Source organism: Bactrocera tryoni, chromosome 4 (assembly GCF_016617805.1).
Source record: "Bactrocera tryoni isolate S06 chromosome 4, CSIRO_BtryS06_freeze2, whole genome shotgun sequence".
Lineage (NCBI taxonomy): Eukaryota > Metazoa > Arthropoda > Insecta > Diptera > Tephritidae > Bactrocera > Bactrocera tryoni.
Genome location: NC_052502.1, coordinates 10,292,354 through 10,313,246, shown reverse-complemented (window position 1 = coordinate 10,313,246; position 20,893 = coordinate 10,292,354). Strand labels below are relative to the sequence as shown.

General features: G+C 39.0%; 2 protein-coding genes across 5 annotated transcripts in view; one reads left to right on the top strand and one right to left on the bottom strand.

Moving 5' to 3' along the window:
- LOC120776135 (anoctamin-1) overlaps positions 1-20,893 on the bottom strand; it is a 178,093-nt gene that overhangs the window by 131,534 nt on the left and 25,666 nt on the right. The gene's annotated exons all lie outside the window — the stretch shown is intronic.
- Positions 14,430-18,013, top strand: LOC120776137 (vitellogenin-2-like). The gene is made up of 3 exons (XM_040106678.1): positions 14,430-14,750; positions 16,932-17,200; positions 17,265-18,013. The coding sequence occupies exons 1-3, from the start codon at positions 14,501-14,503 to the stop codon at positions 17,961-17,963; spliced, it is 1,218 nt and encodes a 405-aa protein (XP_039962612.1). The 5' UTR covers positions 14,430-14,500; the 3' UTR covers positions 17,964-18,013.

The following is a 20,893-nucleotide window of genomic DNA, read 5'->3' as shown; positions in this document are numbered from 1 at the left end:
ACATTTTTTGTTGGATTTGTTGTAGTTATTCTTTTTGAATATCTACCTGCCGTTCTGTACACACACACACACAATCGCACTTACTACGCTGTCGAAGCCGCTCATTAGCTAAGCTGACCAAGCGACCAACCCGTCCGAAGATGAGCTGTCAGCAGAGCAATTTAAAGCGGCGTATGAGTGAAGAGCATATTCGCACGTAGCGCGGTAGTAGTAAGTACTTACTATGTTGCCGTTGTTATTGCTGTTATTTTTGGCATTACCGGAACGCTTGAGTGTGCTGATGAACTATTAAACTGCGAGCCGAGCGTTTGCAGGCGGTGCTGAGCGACCACCACGGTCAACCACTCGGCCGCGCCACCGCAAACTAGCCAAAAGACTGCGCCGCAAACGCACACACACACACACGCATGTTGCATAGTGTAAACAGTGGCACTGCGCATGCGCATGAACTTCTAGAAACGTTGAGCGCATTTTTGCGCCAGCGTGCACAGCGCTCTGCCGCTCAGCTGGACAATGCGTCGTTAAAGTGTTCTGGTATGTAAAGGAGTGTAGGCCCTACGTGACAGCGCCAGCCAGCCGGAACGCTATATGTGCGTCCCAAAGTGAATCCTATTTTATGGGTTATATATGTATAGCTGTGTGTGTGTGCGTGTCTTCTGCAGTTGGCTCGCACAAAGTCACATGGTTAATGTCAACACTCACTGCTGACCGCAAAACCGGGCCTAGTGGCGGTGGCAGTTGCAACAAGCTAACCAGTTCTAGCTTTATTTACAACGCTTTTGCGATCTGTTCACTTTTTGGGTGTGTTTTTGTTTATCGTACGTTATATTGTGACAGTTATGTATGGCAACTAACTTCGCACATACGCGAAATCTTGTAATCTGTGACTCACTGCCCTGTTGTGGTTGGCCGCCACCCGCCAGCCGGTAGTCAGTTAACATACAAGTTGAACTTAATCACATTTCGTCGACAAACGGACCGCTCACTTTTTGGTGCTTCTTTATGTGACCCAACAGGAAATACTCTCGAGATAGCTCTTTAAATGGAGAGGGCTGGAAAAATTTAGATTCTAAAGCCTTTCATTAATGATTTCGTGCTTTGTATGGTAACCTATGTGTGAGTCCTTCTCTATCATATTCGATTAGGTTAGGTCGTAAGATTGATATTATTAATGGATCTCACTTAGACCGCAGTAAACGTTGATCCTTTTGTGTATCCCAAAAATTCTTTAAAATGGATCACCAGATCGTCATAGATCATTGTTAAGATAGTTAATGACAATCCCGGCCTCTACGCCAGCTTCGCCGAAGGTGTCTCTACTGAGATATTTGAGTCTCAGTATGGCAAAAGTCATGCAATAGAAGAAAAAGTGATAATATGATTCCACCTTGCATTTCTTCATAAAGTCATGACAAAAAACGTTAAAGAAAAGTATTTTTGGTCGCCCCGTATGAGCCTATTTCACGGAGTCCAGTCAGAACATTGCAATGAGTCAGTAGTTCGGAGGACCTCTTACGATTCACCAGCGCAAAAGGGTAACGGGGTACCGACTCATTTCCAATGGGATGAAATTGAAGTAAGTGTGCCCTGGCTACCAAGCTCTGCAATTTTTGGCAATTTCGCGTATCACTCAAGCTGATACTGAAGAAAATTGATGCTATTGCTCATCAGGTCATTAACTCTCTTACAAGTTTTAAGCGCATAGTCAGGGAGCTCAAAGCGATTGTAGGCGCTTTGTTATCAGAGTGAATTTTCTGAAGGAAGCTGGACTTTTAAACAGTAAAACTACCGTTACCATGACGTAACCTTTGCTTGAAAGACGCTGCAGTGGTGTTTTAGCTTGAAGCTACATTGCTAACTCATGGAAATTTGGTTATCCATAAACATATATTGCGGTATACCTCGAAATTATCCGAAATACTTGGGGATCCTCAAGTTTTATACAGCTTCCGAACAGCTAATAGATATTATGAGACATATTTTCAAAGTCGATAAACATCTAGCTGTCTGTCATTGCCTGTGGATCGAAAGCTTTTTTTGTTTATCTAGACATGAATCGAATTTTAGCCTTTTTCTTTCTTGGCGTAGACCCCGCTTACTTTGTTAAAGCCAAGTTGGAGTATAGAGCCATGTGTAGAAATTCACGCAAGTGAGGAAAGTTCTCTGGCACATTCACTTGGGAGTGCCCAAAAACGATTATTTTACATATGGCAGCTCACGACTTCCGGTCTCAGACCAAGTATCATCTGGGTAGCGCTGGGTTTGAGACTCGCCACGTAAACAACACTACCAATTAAAAAGAGAAGAAGAACATTGGCCTTACATTATGATAATATCCACATATAAGGCTTGCAGTGGCCGCCCCTACAAACCTCACGTTAGTTAAACAATAAATAATAGCCGGTTAGGGATGGATACAGAATTGAAAAATTTTCATGTTGATGGGAATCCTTTAGGTCCTTTTGAGATTGTTTATTCCATCTCTCAATATTTTTTTTAGTATAGACTGCGGTGCTCCTCCTCTCTTCAATAATAAGCTTAGTATGAAGACTTTCTAACAATAGACCAGAACTGGCACAAGATGTAATGTAACTTTACTTGAGAGGAAAAATTAAAAAAAAAAAGGATTTTCTTTGAGGTTGTGTCACGGACATAATTTTCTCGTAATGAGGAAATGGGTAAGAATTTTCCTCAGAAAATGTTGTAGTATATACTTATAGAGTTTGAAAATGTTGTACAAGGTATAAATGACTGGTCTTTCTATCCAAGTTTTAGTTAAAATTCTAGTCTCATGATAGCACACATTAGAGAAATAAAGATTACATTGTTTGTCGACTTTTTTCATAATCCAAATCACTTAAAATAAAGACCTTTGGATTTTAAAGCTCCGTCCTTAGAAAAATCTCAACCGATTTTTGGATCTGTGTTTCTAGAAGGAATTTAATAGAATTCTAGTGATTAGGCACGAAACACCAGAAAATTAGTAAACAATTAGAAAACCCAAGCTCGATACTGCTTGCTGAATTTACTATTTACCGTAAAGCTCGTTACATCTTAAATATTTCTTACAAGGTCATTGCCGACACACACACACATACGTCTAACTTAAATATTAGTATATTTCCGCACTTACAAATGTAAGTCTTAAATCATTATCTCACCTTAGGTTATAATCAGGGCCATTTTCGACTGCCCGCAGCTCCAAGAGGTGCCGCTTAATTAAAAGCAATGCTGCCAATGCTTCAGTGTGGCAATTAAAGACACGCACAGTGTTTCTCTCTTGCACTTTGTGGAAAGAAGGAACGATAATTTCAAAATACAGGTTCAGTGGGTTAAACCTTTTCATACATAAGCATATGTTTATATATGTACATATCTACCAACACCATTGCGTTGTAGAAGTACAAGTAAAAAATGGGGATTTTCGGGGGTTTTTTCGATATTTGCTTTTGCATAAACTATGCTGACAGCCAAGCCGAAGTTAGTGTGGAAGAGTTCTTATTATCCGCTAGCTAATTTGTAATTATATATACAAAATATAAATTTGAATATGTACAAATTCTAGATATAAAAGTTAGGTTGTTTAGCGAAATGGAAGTAAAGAAACAAGAAAAACTTAATAAATTATATCACTTATATATAGAAACAGTGTTGTTAGGCATATAATTGAACTATTTAGAATGAGTCATTAATATTCAATTGTCTTATGTTCTCTCCAAGAAGCTGCTCATCTATCGGCACCCTCGATATCGGATCACTATAGCATAATGCTGATATAAAAACTGACAAATCAATATGAAGCTAAAGATACATTATTTTTATATCCTTTCTGCTATAAGTTCGAATGGCAATTTTCCATCTGAAGAATAACAAAGACGAGAGCCGATGGATTACCGGCTGTGCTGAAAAGACAGCTACTTTATAGAATATGGTCCAACGAAAGCATGACCGACGATTGGAATTTAAGCAAAAAGGGAAACCTAACAATCTGCGCACACTACCATGGCATAAGCCACCTCAACATCGCAAATAATGTTCTTTCGAGCGTACTATACCTGTCCCGTACTGTCCACAGTCAACACACTGATTGGACCTTATCAAAGTGGCTTTAGGCCTGGAAAGTCAACAAATGACCAGATATTCACCATGCGACAAATCCTGAAAAAGACCCGTGAAAAGAGAATCGACACGCACCACCTCTTCGTCGATTTCAAAACTGCTTTTGACACCACGAAAAGGAGCTTCCGTTATGCCGCTTTGACTGAATTTGGTATCCTCGCAAAACTAAAACGGCTGTGTAAACTGATGTTGAGCAATACCTAAAGTTCTGTGCAGATTAGGAAGAGCATCTCTGAGCCGTTCGATATCAAACGAGGTTTCGTACAAGACGGTTTCCTATCGTGCGACTTATTCAATCGATTGCCGGAGAAAATAGTTCGAGCTGCACAACTGAATAAAGAAGATACAATCTTCTATAAGAGTGTACAGCTGCTGGCGTACACCGATGATATTGATATCATTCGCCTCAACAACCGCGCCGTTAGTTCTGCTTTCTCCAGACTGGAGAAGGAAGCAAAGCAAATGGGTCTGGCAGTGAACGAGAGCAAGACAAAACAAACAGTCGTCGCACTCGCGCTATGCGCCCACGTCACTGTCAACAGTCCTATCTGCGGAATCGTAGATAATTTCGTCTATCTTGGTAACAGCATTAACACCGCCAACAACGTAAATTGAAGTAAAGTCCTCTCTCGACGAACAAAGACCAAATTCTACAAGTCACTCAATATCCCCGTCTCTTCTTACGAAATCAAATCGCTATTAGTGCAGGAGTGCAGGGAAAGGGTGAACAGCCTTGCAGAACGTAACCAGGTACACCTAATCTGGGTGCCTGGTCACAGAGGTATAGCCCGTAATGAACTGGCGGATGAGCTAGCCCGCTCCGCAGCCTCCACCAAGATGGTGGGACCAGAACCCTTTATTGGGGTAGGTCCACACACCATAAAGGAGCTACTTCGCAAGGAAGAAGGAGTGGGCAGGGAGGAGCATTGGCGGCAAACGCGCGGTATGAGACATGCCAAGTTGATAATGGGAGGAGCCAATTTGAGTAGGTTCAAGGTTATTATAAACCTCCCCAGGAACAAACTCATGCTACTGGTCGCATGGTATACCGGCCACTGCAAGTTGAATAGGCACCTATACAACATGGGCCTATCGTCTTGCGTTAACTGCCGGTTCTGCGACTTGGAGCCTGAAACCCCGGAGCACCTGCTGATTGACTGCACAGAAGTCCGTAGACGCAGGACTAAGGCCCTTGGATCAATGTTTCCAGATAGGGATCGCATAGCCTCACTAGCGTCCGGAAGTCTGTTGAACTTCATCAATGCGCTGGGGCTAGGTGAGTCTATGTAAGTTAGGAGAGGGCACAATAGACCAAAGGTCGCGGTGCATTCCTTATATTGAATCAATCAATCAATCCCCGTCCTTCTATATGGAGCAGAGGCATGGACGATGTGAACATCTGATGAGTCGACGCTACGAGTTTTCGAGAGCAAGGTTCTGCGAAAGACTTATGGTCCTTTGCGCATTGGCAACGACGAATACCGCAGTCGATGGAACGTAGCACAGCGAATTAAGAGACAGCGGTTACGCTAGCTAAGTCATGCCGTCCGAATGGATGAAAACACTCCAGCTCTGAGAGTATTCGACGTAGTAACCGCCGGGGGAAACAGAAGAAGAGGAAGACCTGCACTCCATTGGGAAGACCAGGTGAAGAAGGACTTGGCTACACTTGGAATCGCCAATTGGCGCCAAACAGTGAAAAGGAAGAACGACTGGCGCGCTGTTGTAAACTCGGCTATAACCGTATAGCCGGTGTCTACGCCAATAAAGAAGAAGAAGAAAGTACCCAAACCGTAAAATGTTGCATTGAGCAATATAATGTGCATTATTTTCTCCCACAATAAACCTTACAACAACCCACTGTGCAACCGTCTGCTAACGCTCGGTAGCGGATGTGCATGCATACTTATTTATGTAATCACTTTGTTATTTCAATTTCAAATAGAATTATGTACGAGTAGGCAAAGTGCTAAAATTGAGCAATTTTGCGGTTGTAAAATATGCGCGAACGCTTGACACCGTCGTGTGCGAGTGTTTGCAACGCAGACGCATGCGAGCATTTCCATGCTGACCAGTGTGGCGGCGCTGGCAACAGTAGCGAGTTATTAAGCACGCGTACTGGGTGTGCGACACACGTATTTGGACTGAATTGCAACATAATACGAGGCTGCGACATTCTGACTTGTTAACCAGCGGATAAACGCAAGCTTTAGCACACTTGAAAATATTTATTTCGGACAAATATTGGTTTAGCCAAACACTAGTTGGGTGTTGTAGTACAGTGGCTTTTAGTCTAGAATGAAAGGAACACTGTGTATTTGCATTTTAAGTAAGTTTAATAAAGATCAGAAATAAAGGAAGAGTTTGTTTGAAAAATGCGGCGAAGATGCTATATTCGTTTTCGAAAAATCCAAAAAAAAAAAATGTTTCGAAAAATCGTTTGTTTACTCCTCTAAGCACACTTATGGATTGTACACAAACACCAACTTAGTCTCTGATGCCTGCAAATATTTAGCTATAGTCGAGCAGCACTGAAGACAATCTCATTGTATGGGCTGAATATTCAATAAACTCTCACCAACTCTTAATAGTCTCAATCTCATATGGATCCCAGAACATGGAGGTAAAAAGAGAAATCATTTAGTAGATAATTTATGATAGCGGCCACTGGACTGATAAGACCGAAATATTTACTTGAGTAACGTAAAACGTTGTAACTATATACAGATGTGTACTTCGTTCATTAAAAGAAGACCTTAAGGCAACGAAAAAAGGCTTGGGTGATTAAAATTTTGGTCTTGGGGTTCCCTGGATAGATAACAGAGCCAACATGATATAGGCAATAACTTAACAAAAGCTATGATGAATTTTTGGTTTAGCTAAAATGTTGATTCTAGAAAGTATTTTTGTTGCTTTAAGCCTTAAGAGATTTCCAGAACTCAATATACTTTACTAATAGATAATTAATTTTCAGTGTTTCAGGATTCTCTTCATCCCGCAGCCAAACTGCAAGAGGACTTTCGAAAAAAGATGTCTCGGGCTGAGTAAGATTATTCTGCATTAAATTATCTCAAGTTCAAAAACCAAAAAGAAATATTTTTTAGATGGATACAGGAAATGATTGAAGGACTAAATAAATGATTTATTATTGTAAAATGACGACCTACAAAAAAATTGGATTTTTCTGAAAAATGTAAACTTTAAGGTGGCATAAAAATGGAAATTATTATAAAAATCATATCATATATTTATCAAAATCAAATATCATTACCTGGTAATAACCTCCTTGAGTAATCGTTCAAGTCAACCGGTTCGGAGATTATTTTAACCGACTCTGAAAATAGCGTTTCGAGAAAAACGCACTTAAAGTTTTGAAATCAAATTACATTAAGTAAAAAATTTCTACAAATTCCCTTATATTTTTTAAACATAACGAATTTGAAGTCCAATTAAATGCTTAATGGGGTCATCTCATGCAATGTCGGTTTTTTGAGGGATTTTTTTTTGAAATTTTTTATGGCGAAATAAAAAAAAAAACAAAACTTTATAATGATTACTATATTTTAACTAAGCTTTTTGCTGTGAGCTGTTCAACTTTTTTTAAGTAAAAATATTATATTAATTGTAGGTAAAAAAACCAAGAAAAAACGTTAACTTCGGCGGCACCGAAGCTAATATACCCTTCACAGGTGTATTTCTTTTAATAATTATGTGTTCAGTTTGTATGGAAGCTATATGCTATAGTACTCCGATCTGAACAATTTTTTCGGGGATTACATTGTTGCCTTAGAAAATAATCTATACCAAATTTGGTGAAGATACATAGTCAAATGTGAAAGTTTTCCATACAAGAACTTGATTCCGATCGTTCAGTTTATATGGCAGCTATATGTTATAGTGGTCCGACATCGGCCGTTCCGACAAATGAGCAGCTTCTTGAAGAGAAAATGACGTTTGCAAAATTTCAAAACGATATCTTAAAAACTGAGGGACTAGTTCGAATATATACAGACAGACGGACGGACAGACGGACAGACAGTCAGACGGACATGGCTAAATCGACTCAGCTCAACATACTGATCACTTATATATATACTTTATAAGGTCTCCGGCGCTTCTTTCTGGGTGTTACAAACATCGTGACAAACTTAATATACCCTGTTCAGGGTATAAAAACGGTGTCTATGATTACAGCAGCTAACCTAAAATGCTGGCTAGCCTAAAATAAGAGAAATACATGCTAATAAAAGGTGATACATTTCAAGGTTCCCTACTTTTTTTTAAAGAAAAAACGCAGAAACTTTAAATTTAATGGGGAATGTTTATTATCATTCGTAAGAACATTCTTTGGCATTTATTTTTTGAAGATTCTTTGTTTTCCACTGGCGTAGACCCCACTTACGCGATTATAGCCGAAATTTGAAGATAGTCTCTTTCAAATGTCGGCTGCGTCTTCGTCTCTGATAGTCCATCCGTTCAGTCGAATATTTGATGACCCGTTCGAGCATTTCGACTCGTAACGGGCGAATGACACGCGTGATGTTTTGCTCCAAGGCCTGAATCGAAGCGGAATTGTCCGCTTAGACTTTATGCTTTACATATCCACACAGGAAAAAGTAACAGTGAGATATCACAAGATTTTGTTGGCCAATCGACGGTGAAATTGTGGGCTCACCGTAGTGTACTCTCAATAAATCCATTGATTGATGTAATTTGTGGAAAGTGGTGCCGTCTTGTTTAAACCAAATGTCGCCGAGAATACGAGCTTCAATTCAGGCCTCAAATAGTTGATTATCATGGCGCAATAACGGTTGCCGTTGACAGTTACGTTCTCACCGGTCCACAAACCACACCAAACCGTTGTTTCTTGTGTATGATATGGCAACTCTTGAATCTCTTCAGGTTAATTTTCATTCCAAATGCGACATTTTTGTGTGTTTGCATACCCATTGAGTTGGAAATGGGCCTCATCGCTGAACAAAATGTGGCTCGAAAACGTCGGATCTTCTTAGAATTTTTTAATATCCCATAAAGCGAAGCGATGTCGCTTGGGAAGACCAAGCGGCTTCAGTTCTTGCACAAGCTGCATTTTGTATGCTTTCAGTTTAAGGTCTCTAAAATGCGCTAAGTCTCACCCACGTCAGTCCGAGTTGTTGTGAACGGCGCCGAATCAACACTCCACGCTCTTCGATCACGCTCTCAGCTACATCTGCTGTATTTTCTTCACAGGGAGCTAGACGTGATCTGTTGGGCTTAATATTATCCAATAATGAATGCTTGGTCTGAAGATGGTTGCCGGTCTTATGAATAGTATGCACAGTAGGCTGCTTATGTTGACTATAATTTGAGCAAAACGAGCCAAACACATTCTTTACAGAACGCGAATTTTCGTAAAATAGCTGAATGATTTGTAAAAATTGTTCAGGCGTACGTCTTTCCATGATGAAATGCCAAACGATACTGAACAAAAATAACATGATCTGTCAAAAAATGCTATTGAAGAAAGTAACTCTGTTTGGTTCAGTTATATATGTATGTATAGACAGTTGGTTATCGCTGGAACTAGAGTCTTTTACAAGAAAATTAAATTTCTTACATTGTTTTTAAACAGTGAAACACCAAATTTAAAAATTTTTATGAAAAAAAACGGTTCAATACATTTCAAAAATTCTAGTACGTGCTGTTGACACATGTGTGGTTAGTCCATCATTTCAATTTTAAAGCAATGGATGAACAGTTTTTGGGGAATCGTGGACGTCAGCTTAAAAAATGTAGTTTCAAGAAAAACACGTTCGAAAATTCGGACTCTGAAGACCTTATACATTATTCTCACTTCTGTAAACTTCCAACTCCATTCAAATTCGGAACATTATTTTACCAGCATATTCTATGAATGCTCTAGTTTGGATTCATGCAAAAAAAAAAAAAAAATTTTTGAAACCGCTACACGGAATGGCCTCTTAATAATGTATCAATTTGTAAATGAAATGCTTTTCATTCGAATATAGACACTAAATACAGTATAAATTCATCAGCATATTGCTATAATATACATTACAAAGAACAATAATTATTGACTACATGATTATTTCTTATTATACTCTTTTATTTTTTTACCCGTCATTAATGTTAATTAACAAACATCAAAGCAATCAGCAAAAGTAACGAAACATAAGGAAGAAGATTAATTGAAATAGTTGGAAGTTAGCTGCAGTATATACAATAGTCCAGGTTTTTTGCCTTGCATACAGAGAATTACATACATTTTATCGATTTCCATGATAAAAAAAATTTATAAAATATCTCATGTTTCGATGAGACTCACCGTATTGTGCTGTTAGTGCCAGCAGCCGAAAGAATCCGCTGTTAAAACATTTTTATAAGCGATTCTTCTTTTAATGGCCAATTACTTGATTATTTATGTAATTAAACTCTCTATGTAAAGTAGCTCATAAGATGCTCTTTTTCACTACTTTAAATACATTCATGCATATACTTCATATATACTTCCTTATGTACGTGTACATGTTTAAATGCGATCATAAAGGCTCTTCAAACACACAAAACACTTTTTCTTCGCTTCAAGGTCAATCGTTAAGCGCAACAATATAATTTGCTAATTAATTTTCTGTAAGTATTCACATCATAATAAAATTCTGGGTTATTGTTTTGCATGTGTGTATATATGTATGTATGTGCAACGGTTTTATAGCTGCGTTGTACCACACATACATAAAAATGTTGATAGAAAGATACGCGAAAAAATAATTAACCAATAATTTTCAATTTAAAATATTTACTCGTAAATGAAATCATTTTCGAACGTGAGCTTTGTTGGCTATGCACTTTTTATTGTGCAATAGTTTTAAGCTTAGGCTGCAAACAGAGTAGAGACAATGACGAAAATAGTGAAGCAGATGGCGCTGTAATTCGCAGCACTTTTTTGTGAGCGTGTTCTTTTCTTGTGACAATTAAATATGTCTTAAATAACTTATGAGATTTTTTAGATGATTTGTTCCCGTCTTTTTTCATAAAAATAATAGAAATGCCACTAGAAATGGTATAAAAATATATAAAAAGAAGAAGAAGCTAGAGTAAATCACCATAAGAAGCATTTATGAAAAGTGTGAGAGGTTTGTAAGTCTAAGACGTGAGATTTATTTTTAGTCGAACACTTAACAAATTATTGGAATGTTTCCGAAAAAGTTTTTCGAAAACTATATTTAGGAGAAGGATATTCACCATGCGCTAAATCTTGGAAAATACCCGTGAAAAGAGCATCGACACACACCACCTCTTCGTCGATTTTAAGCTGCTTTTGACAGTACGGAAAGGAGCTATCTTTATGCCGCTATGTTTGAATTTGGTGTCGCTCCAAAACTAATACGGCTGTGTAAACTGACGTAGTAGTTCCATCGGGATCGGGAAGGACCTCTCCTAGCCGTGCGATAACAAACGAGGTTTCAGACAAGGCGACTCCTTATCGTGCGACTTCTTCAATCTATTGCTGGAGAAAATAGTTCGAGCTGCAGAGCTAAACCGAGCAGGTACCATCTTTTTAAGAGTGTACTCAAGTACGCTGATGACATCGAATCATTGATCTCAACATGCGCGATTAGTTTAGCTATCTCCAGAATGTATAAGGAGGCGAAGCGAATGGGTCTGATAGCGAACGAGGGTAAGACGAAATATCTCCTGTCATCAAACATACAGTCGTCGCACCCGCGACTAGGCACCCACGTTACTGTGGACAGTCATAACTTCGAAGTTGTAGATAATTTTGTCTATCTTGGAATAGGAATTAACACCAACAATAACGTCGACTCGAAATCCAATGCAAAATTACTCTTGTCAATAGGTGCCAAATGCAAACAAGTCACGCATCATCTCCGTCCTGCTATATGGTGCAGAGGCTTGGACGTTGACAACATCTGATGAGTCTACGTTATGAGTTTTCGAGAAAAAGATTATGGTTCTATGTGTATTGGCAATGGCGAATAACACAGTCGATGGCATGATAAGCTGAGCTATAAAAATGTATAAGACGATATTGACACAGTTCAGCGAATTAAGAGAGAGCGGCTACGCTGGCGAGAATATGTCAGGCGAATGGAGCTGGAGTGAGCTCTGAGAGTAATCGTCGCACTACCTGTACGGAAAGGAGGTGCAGTGGAAGACCTCCACACCGTTGGAAGGACCAGGTGCAGAAGGCCTTGGCCACACTCCATGCTTTGGTGTCTTGACATTGCCCTCCAAAGGGTTAAGCGTCAAGCGTTAGGGGAAAAATAATTTTCGTTTATATCGTTTTGGAATCACAAATTCACCTTAGTTATTATAGCCAATTAACTTGACTCACTTTAAGTTGATAACAGTGAACTTGAGCTTAAATAATGTTGGAAACTTTAATGAAATATTCAAATTACCAGTTCATAAAAGTTAAGGGTGTGCTTGAGTGACAAACATAAAATATTATACTATATATCTGTATATTAAACAGAAAACGGTTTTCATTTCTCACTAATTACTAACGGTCATGAACTAAATAGAAATTTACATATTATCAGGGTGTGCCTTATTTGCTTCAGCTTCAAGTATTAACAGGTCATACTGCAAAAATGGTATCGATAAGGCAAAGTGTCACTATAATCAGTGTATCACCCTTAAAGGGAACTATGTTGAATGAAAAACAAGCAAGGAAGGGCTAAGTTCGGGTGTCACCGAACATTTTATACTCTCGCATGATAAAGTGATAATCGAGATTTGATTATCCGTCATTTACATATTTTTCAAATACCGTATTTGTGTAAAGTTTTATTCCGCTATCATTCGGTATCGCTATGGTTCCTAATGTATATATCATACAGAGAAGGCATCAGATGGAATTCAAAATAGCATTATATTGGAAGAAGGCGTGGTTGTGAACCGATTTCACCCATATTTCGTACATGTCATCAGGGTGTTAAGAAAATATTATATACCGAATTTCATTGAAATCGGTCTAGTAGTTCCTGAGATATGGTTTTTGGTCCATAAGTGGGCGACGCCACGCCCATTTTCAATTTTTAAAAAAAGCCTGCGTGCAGCTGCCTTCTTCCATTTCTTCCGTAAAATTTAGTGTTTCTGACGTTTTTTGTTAGTCGATTAACGTACTTTTACTGATTTTCAACATAACCTTTGTATGGGAGGTGGGCGTGGTTATTATCCGATTTCTTCCATTTTTAAACTGTATATGGAAATGCCCGAAGGAGACGACTCGGTAAAGTTTGGTTGACATAGCTATAGTAGTTTCCGAGATATGTACAAAAAACATAGTAGGGGGCGGGGCCACGCCCACTTTTCCAAAAAAATTACGTCCAAATATGCCCCTCCCTAATGCGATCCTCTGTGCCAAATTTCACTTTAATATCTTTATTTATGGCTTCGTTATGCCACTTTATAAGTTTTCAGTTTCCGCCATTTGGTGGGCGTGGCAGTGGGCCGATTTTGCACATCTTCGAACTTAACCTTCTTATGGAGCCAAGAAATATGTACGTGTACCAAGTTTCATCATGATATCTTAATTTTTACTCAAGTTACAGCTTGCACGGACGGACGGACAGACAGACATCCGGATTTCAACTCTACTCGTCACCCTGATCACTTTGGTATATATAACCCTATATCTGACTCGTTTAGTTTTAGGACTTACAAACAACCGTTATGTGAACAAAACTATAATACTCACCTTAGCAACTCTGTTGCGAGAGTATAACAAGAAAAGAAGAAGATATGTTACCTTACACGGCCTAATCCAGTGGATGACTACAATCAGAAAGTTGCCAGTTCGAAATCGCTGTTCCATAAGTTCACTTAATTGGGTGTTTTAAGGCGCACCCTAACTTAAAATTATATACTTAAATATAATACATAAATATGCATATGACTTAAGCCTCAAGGTTAGAAAATTGCTTTTCTAGTTCAATACTTATTATGACTTTCATTTAAATGCAAAAGCTTTTAAGTCGTAACAAAACTTTTTAGCAGTTTCCGATCGTAAGCGCGAGCACAAAACAATCATAAAGCTAACAAACTGCGAAACTGAAATCATCCACACGCCGCCAATGGTATCGCCAACGCTTTCGCAGCAAAACGCTCAATTTAGATAAAAGAAGACGTTAAACCTCGCCAATATTCTTAACAACCTCGTGTTATATAATTAATGGGCGTCCATTTGACAGCGCTACAATAAACATAATAAGTAGGTTTCATGCGATCCAACTTTTTGATAAAAACTCGCGCTGTGCCTATAAATCGGCGAACAGGACGAGCGCCTGAACCATAAACAGCTTAAAGCTTTAGCATTTCGCATAGAACTTCAGGGAAGGGATCCAAATAAAAAAAAATGAAAGTCGTTCAGTTTTTGTTGGCAGTTATTGTAATGACGCAGTGTTTTGGAGTTGAAATACCGATAGATGAGACACATGGTTTGGACATAAATTTACTTGATATTGTTAGATCGGCCCGCGATATTGCAGCTGGACTCGTGCAAGCCAAAGGCGATCAATTGACGGCGGATTATTTTTTCAGATATACGACGAATGTAGTGCGTGCAGTTCCACCGCTAGTGACCATTGCTGTAGCGAGTGCTTTATGTGAGTAAAAAAGAACATTTTTTGCAACGAATCTTTCAAAAAGTAACTACTAAAGCAGTTAGGGAGAGGAAATCTAGTCAAAATTTGTATAGAAGTTGACGCTCAGAGGATGAGTAGGATTTTTGAAAAAAAAAAAAACGATTTTTTTTACACTGTTCGCTCTAGTGTCGAAGCATTTAGGTCAGTATCTCAGCAGACCAAGCACGAGTTTCTAAAACTACCGCCAAATGTCGTTAACTCAATAACCTACGTTTCTACGTAAATTGGGCGTGGTTATAGTCCGACTTCACTTTGACTGTGAGAAGAAGAAACAGTAACTATATTTGTGACTTTGCAAAATTCGGTTCAAATATTCTTCTGAATTTTCATAGCCACAGCTAACGCAGTTATAACCGACTTAACAACAGCGCGCCAGTCGTTTCTTCTCACTATTTGCCGCCAATTCAAGATACCAAGTACAGCCAGGTCCTTATCCACATGATCTCTTCAACGGAACGGTGGTCTTCCTCTGCTTCTATCGCCGGGTACAGAATCGAAAACCTTTAAAACTGGAGTGTTTTCTTCCATACGGACAACATGAACTAGCCAGCGCAGCCACTGTCTCTTGTTTCGCTGAATTATGTCAATCGCGCCGTATATCTCGACTGCCGGACTAACCGTTGCCAACGCGTAAAGGACCATAAATCTTCCGCAGAACCTTTCTTTCGAAAACTCGTAACGTCGACTCATCACATATTGTCATCGTCCATGCCTCTGCGCCATTTAGAAGGACGGGAATGATGAGGGACTTGTAGAGTTTGTTCGCCGAGAGAAGTCGTTTTCGATTCTGAATAAGCTTTTAAATCGGCAATGAGGTGGTGTATAACGATCTTCCTTTCACGAAAGTATATTTGTCAGATATAAATATAATAGTTTGTTGACGGTGGGCTTTAGTTTTTCACACACTACGCTCGGGAAGGCCATAAATGCGACATTAAGGCGGCTTACCTGACCGTAATTGACGTAATTGGGATTTTGTGGATTGGGCAGATCACACTTAGGTTTCAATTGTCGGGCATCAGCTTATTTGCAAGATATGATCGGATGAAAGTATATCTTGCAAAGAAGCTGGTGCATGCATCTTTTCTGTTCTTCGCCGCCGTATAGCTGAATAGCACGGTGGGTATTTCATCGACCCCTGCCGCTTTATTGTTCTTCAGGCGGGTAATTACTATTCGATACTCATAATAATAGGGCAATGGAACATCTATTCCATCGTCATCGATTAGTCAATCGGGTTTGGAAGAACCAGATGTGACCTTTTCACTGCCGTTCAGCAGGTTGGAGAAGTGCAGTATGCTCTGAACATCAGCCACTAGATCACTACTTTGGGTCTTATAAGGGTATGCTCTGGTCTTGAAACCTTCTGCTGGTCGCCGCATCCACCACGAATCCCACACCGAATTTGTGCTCCTTTCCATTTCTTAGCGGCAGCGATGTCAGCCTTTACTTTTGCGAGGACATCCACTAGCTGAACATCGGCATCTTCACATTTTTAGTTCCATTCTGGGGATTTTGATTTAGAAGACACCACTTTTATCTTGATTACTTTTGTGTACTAAAAACAACCGTTAATTAAAATTGAAGTGCTTTGAAGATTGCGAAACCTATATTAGTTTTAAATGTACCTTCTCAACAATTATCGGGTACTAAGTAAAAAATAGGAAACTCTACAATGGCAATTTCGTAAGTGGGTCTTGCAAATTTCGTAAATCGGTCGAAATCGAATAAACTTAGTTGAACAGGAAAATATTATATATTTTTCTGTGATCAAATTCAATTTAAACGAAAACAAATTTTGAATACTTAAAAAGTGGTGGAAAGTTTTAAGCTGAAATCGAGATCTACTCGCAGTGACAGATAGAGGTGAATCGAGGTTAGCTAGGCTTCTATCCCTCTTAAGGTAAACAGAAGACAACACTGGAAATGAAGTCACAGATATATCATTAAAGATAACTTTAAAACCAAAATGATCCTCAATCACTTCTACTGGATATCGAAAACTCACTTGAGTTGTTAATGTAGGCAGGTTAGGTTAGGTTCAAAATAATGATAATTGTGCGGAAGAAAGTCAGAATCCCAGCCATTTTAACTAATTATTTTTGTTCCCATTCTCTCACATTTCAACCTCGCATTTTCCAGGCTCGGCAGTTCTAAGCGAGGATGCCATCCAACCTAGGCCGAAAGATATACCGGACGTTGAAGACGTTGCAATTCAAGTACGCACACCTTGTAATATAAGAACGTATCCAGTAAAAGAACTGCTCAGAATAGTGGACGATCCAGATTTCGACATCAACAAGAAAGTAGTTATCGCGTCGTCGGGTTGGCTTACCAATGCCAACAGATCCAATGATGTGCTTGAAGGAATCGGCAAAGCCTACAATTGCCGTGGCGATACAAATTTCTTGGTAAGAAGAAAGTTAAAAAGAATACTTTAACTGTTCTCATGCAAAAATCCGTTCTCCCAAACAGGGCATCGATGTGGGACGCTACATACAAACGCTCTACACCTGGTCTTCACTGAATACAAACCGAATTGGCGAAATACTCGCAATTGCATTGGTGGATTTCGTAGAAGTTGTGCCGCTAGAAAATATACATTTGATGGGTCACAGTTTGGGTGCACAGATCATGGGAGCAACGGCACGGCATTTTACGCGCCTAACCGGTAAACAAATACCGCGTATCACTGGTTTCGATCCAGCTGGCCCGTGCTTCGATTATGGCCAAAGGCAAACGACGCTTTCGGCTAGCGATGCAGCATTTGTTGATATCATCCACACCAACCCCGGCGTTGCCGGTCAGTCAGAGCCCACGGCGCATGCGGATTTTTTCGTTGGCGGCCGTTTTCCCATACAAAATGGTTGCAACGATTCAGTTTGTTCACATCAACGTTCCTGGCAGTACTACATGGAGTCGGTTTATCCGGGTAACGAATACAATTTTCTAGCAAAACGTTGTGGATCGCTCTTGAGTCTGGATCAGGGACGTTGTGTGGGCGACGACTATCCGATGGGCATTGCAACACCGATAGGTCTACAGGGCTTATTCATATTAAAGGTAAACCCCACCGAACCATACGGTATGAATGCCACAGAACATTGTACAAGTCCTGATTCGACGTGCGGTGCGTGTGTACCCACTGGTCAGAATTTAATGGATAGGGTATGAGGTTCTTCAAGAAATATTTCAGCACATTCTTAAATATTTTTGTTTTGGAATAAATGTAAAGTTTTTGGTTTTTTCTTAAATGTGAAATTAATTATTTAGTCACTGAAGCGGCTACTACAAGTGGAGGGTTCATAACTATTTAAGAACGAGGTGAAGTTAGGTTCGGTTTCGGGACTGGATCTAAGCGGAGGTTTTGGGGATAGCTCCTAGAGTTGAAACACCTATACTCTGTGATGTCAAAACTCTTAGATGTGAATCAAAAGATCCTCTTTTATACGCAACCTTTTGAACCATCTAAAATCGACTCCAGTCGATTCGACCGGATATGTCCTCCCAACCTGTGGAGAACTTTGAAAATTGATGATCGTCAAAAGTTTTAGCTACTACGTTTATGCCGTTTGAAACCGGAATACAGTCCACTAGAGAACTGCGGAGTCCAATGAGATCGAGTTGTGTTCGTTTTTACATATTCGTCGACTTTATAGGTTCTAGCGTTTGCGTTATAGTAGATATCTACACAAGTTTTATCGGGAAGCATGTAGTATTATAACCACCTCGGCTTGAAGAACATTTCAGTGGGCTGGAATCCTAAAACTTAAGTCCTCTTCTACTCATCTCTAAACAGGAATATTTTGATGAAGTGAATCGAATACGAAATCTTATATGTTCCATGGAACTTTCTTTTTTATAACAGTTGCAAACATCAGCCTCTCCTTTTTATAGAGGTCGCCTTCGACACATCCGACAAATAGATGGCTCAACCGAAATGTACGAAATTTATCATACCGTTCCCACGACAGTCGGGTCTAAATGAATGGAACGGACCAGGATTTTTATCCGGCCAAGGAGTTTTAACAACAACAAAATTATCTTAGAGTTCTCGATATTAGGAAAAATTGCTTTTTAGTCGGTAACTGGTATCCAGTTCAGAAACAGCGGCTCTAGAAGTACTCTTATATTCCAAAAATAATGAAAATAATTTATTTTATCGCGATAAATAAATGTAGGCACAAATTTTTACTCTTTCGTTCGCACACACATTACGCATTTACAATTCTCACCTAGTTTATATTTATTTTTTATTATATATTTTGTCAACACGAACAATACAATTTAATAATTACTAGTCGTCTTAGTTTCAAGTCACATTTATTTTCTCCTTAAGCAATATTCTATTGATTTTATCACTTTTAAACCGACTTTGAGCGTTTCTATTAATTATGGTATTAATTTCAGCTAATATTGCTTAAGTTTGTAAAATATAGCAACAACAATAATTATTGTAACCAACGCAGCGGAACGATCATTCAGTCATTGAGTCATTGATGCAATCGTCGGCCAAGTTACCTACTTTTCTCGTGGACTTAGCGATGCAGCGAACCGAAGAGCGCGTATGAATTTCAATCATTTGTGCGCAAATATTTTTATGACTTTACATTTATGTTTAATTACCACGTATTACGCGTGAAGAAAATAGAAAAAGTGAAAATTATTAGGGTGTGCCATTTTTTTGTTAAATAATTTTAATCAACTTACTGGCGTTGTCTTTGTTTCAAAGATTAGGAGAGAGAGAGAGATGGAAAGATAGCGAAGGTTTTGCCCTGTCGGAAGCCATTAGGGCTCAACTTTTTATAGACCTTGGACATTTTAGAGAAGATGGTTGTGAAATCTTACAGAAAGATAAAAATCCAGAAAGTTTTGAAAACTTAAGAAGTATAGCTTTGCAACCTGTGCGCCTCCCCCTAAACGGTTAAAGCAATTTGAGAGACCTTCAAGCTGACATATGTGACATGTTTTATAGCTATAGGGAAAAAGACTACCTATAAGCCGCAAGACCACTCCAAAACCTCTTTACATCAGCCCGAAGTTAAGTACCTGTATGGAAAACCTTTTTTACTTGAGAAGATATCTACACGAAATCTGGTTTAGATTATTATCCAAGACAAACCTATAATCCCCCAACATATTGTCTAGATCGGCCCACTATAACATATAGCTGCTATACAAAGTCATTGAACCAAATGAAGTACTTATATAATGAGTTTCTTTATTTCAGAAGGTATCAATATAGTATAATCTCCGAATATAAGTTCTAGATTGGACCACAATAGCATATGGCGGCCATACAAAGTGTTTGATCAAAATCAAGATAACCCTTTTATGCCATAAACATTCACCGGGTTTCTCAAATATTTACAACCACCCTAATAAATAGCGCCATCACCACCATATAAGCGTCGCCGAGAGCACAAATTTCATTTGAAGCATTTTGTTTGCATTTCTTTTCATTTTCACCAGCTTTTCCAAGCGTGGCCAAAACGCTCAAACAAAAGCGATGCGGTAATACTTAATGATCGACAAGAGATATTGCTCAATTCTATAAAGCAAGTGAAAAAAAAATTAGTTTAATGTAACAAACTTGCTTTTACTGCTGCACATTGATTTTGCTTTTCATACAAGCTGCCACTTTGAGTCCGTCTAATGGTGCATCTTAGCTTCAGCTATTGTTGTTGTCGCTGGCGCAGACATGAAGTTGCGTGCGTTGTTGTTGTCTGAGGTGCAAACAGCACAATTGACTTCAACAATTAGTATACATGCTTACCATACAAGAAATATCACAAAAACAATGACTACTACAACAACAACCTGATATCTCTAACTCACTCTTTTTTTTTGTTTTGGAACTCCCGCTCTCGCTGTTATTTATATTTATTGCTTTGTGATTTGCAATTTCTGTTTTGCTACGCCATTTCGATTGCCCACAACAAGTAGGTGCACGCTGCCTTTGGCTTGTTATAGACGTGCACTAATCTGGCACTAATGCCTTGTTGATGCTACGACTCCAGCGCAAGTCAAAAAAGACGCTTTGCCATTTGGCGCACTCGTACACATGAATTATTATTATTGTTGTTGTTTGGTTTTGTTTTTGG

What these genes read in the sequence shown, in the direction of transcription:
- LOC120776137 (XM_040106678.1), top strand. Translation starts at nt 14,501, where the DNA reads ATGAAAGTCGTTCAGTTTTTGTTGGCAGTTATTGTAATGACGCAGTGT. An exon ending in TGCTGTAGCGAGTGCTTTAT is followed by an intron (nt 14,751 to 16,931) that starts GTGAGTAAAAAA and finishes CGCATTTTCCAG; the next exon opens with GCTCGGCAGTTCTAAGCGAG. An exon ending in GTGGCGATACAAATTTCTTG is followed by an intron (nt 17,201 to 17,264) that starts GTAAGAAGAAAG and finishes TCTCCCAAACAG; the next exon opens with GGCATCGATGTGGGACGCTA.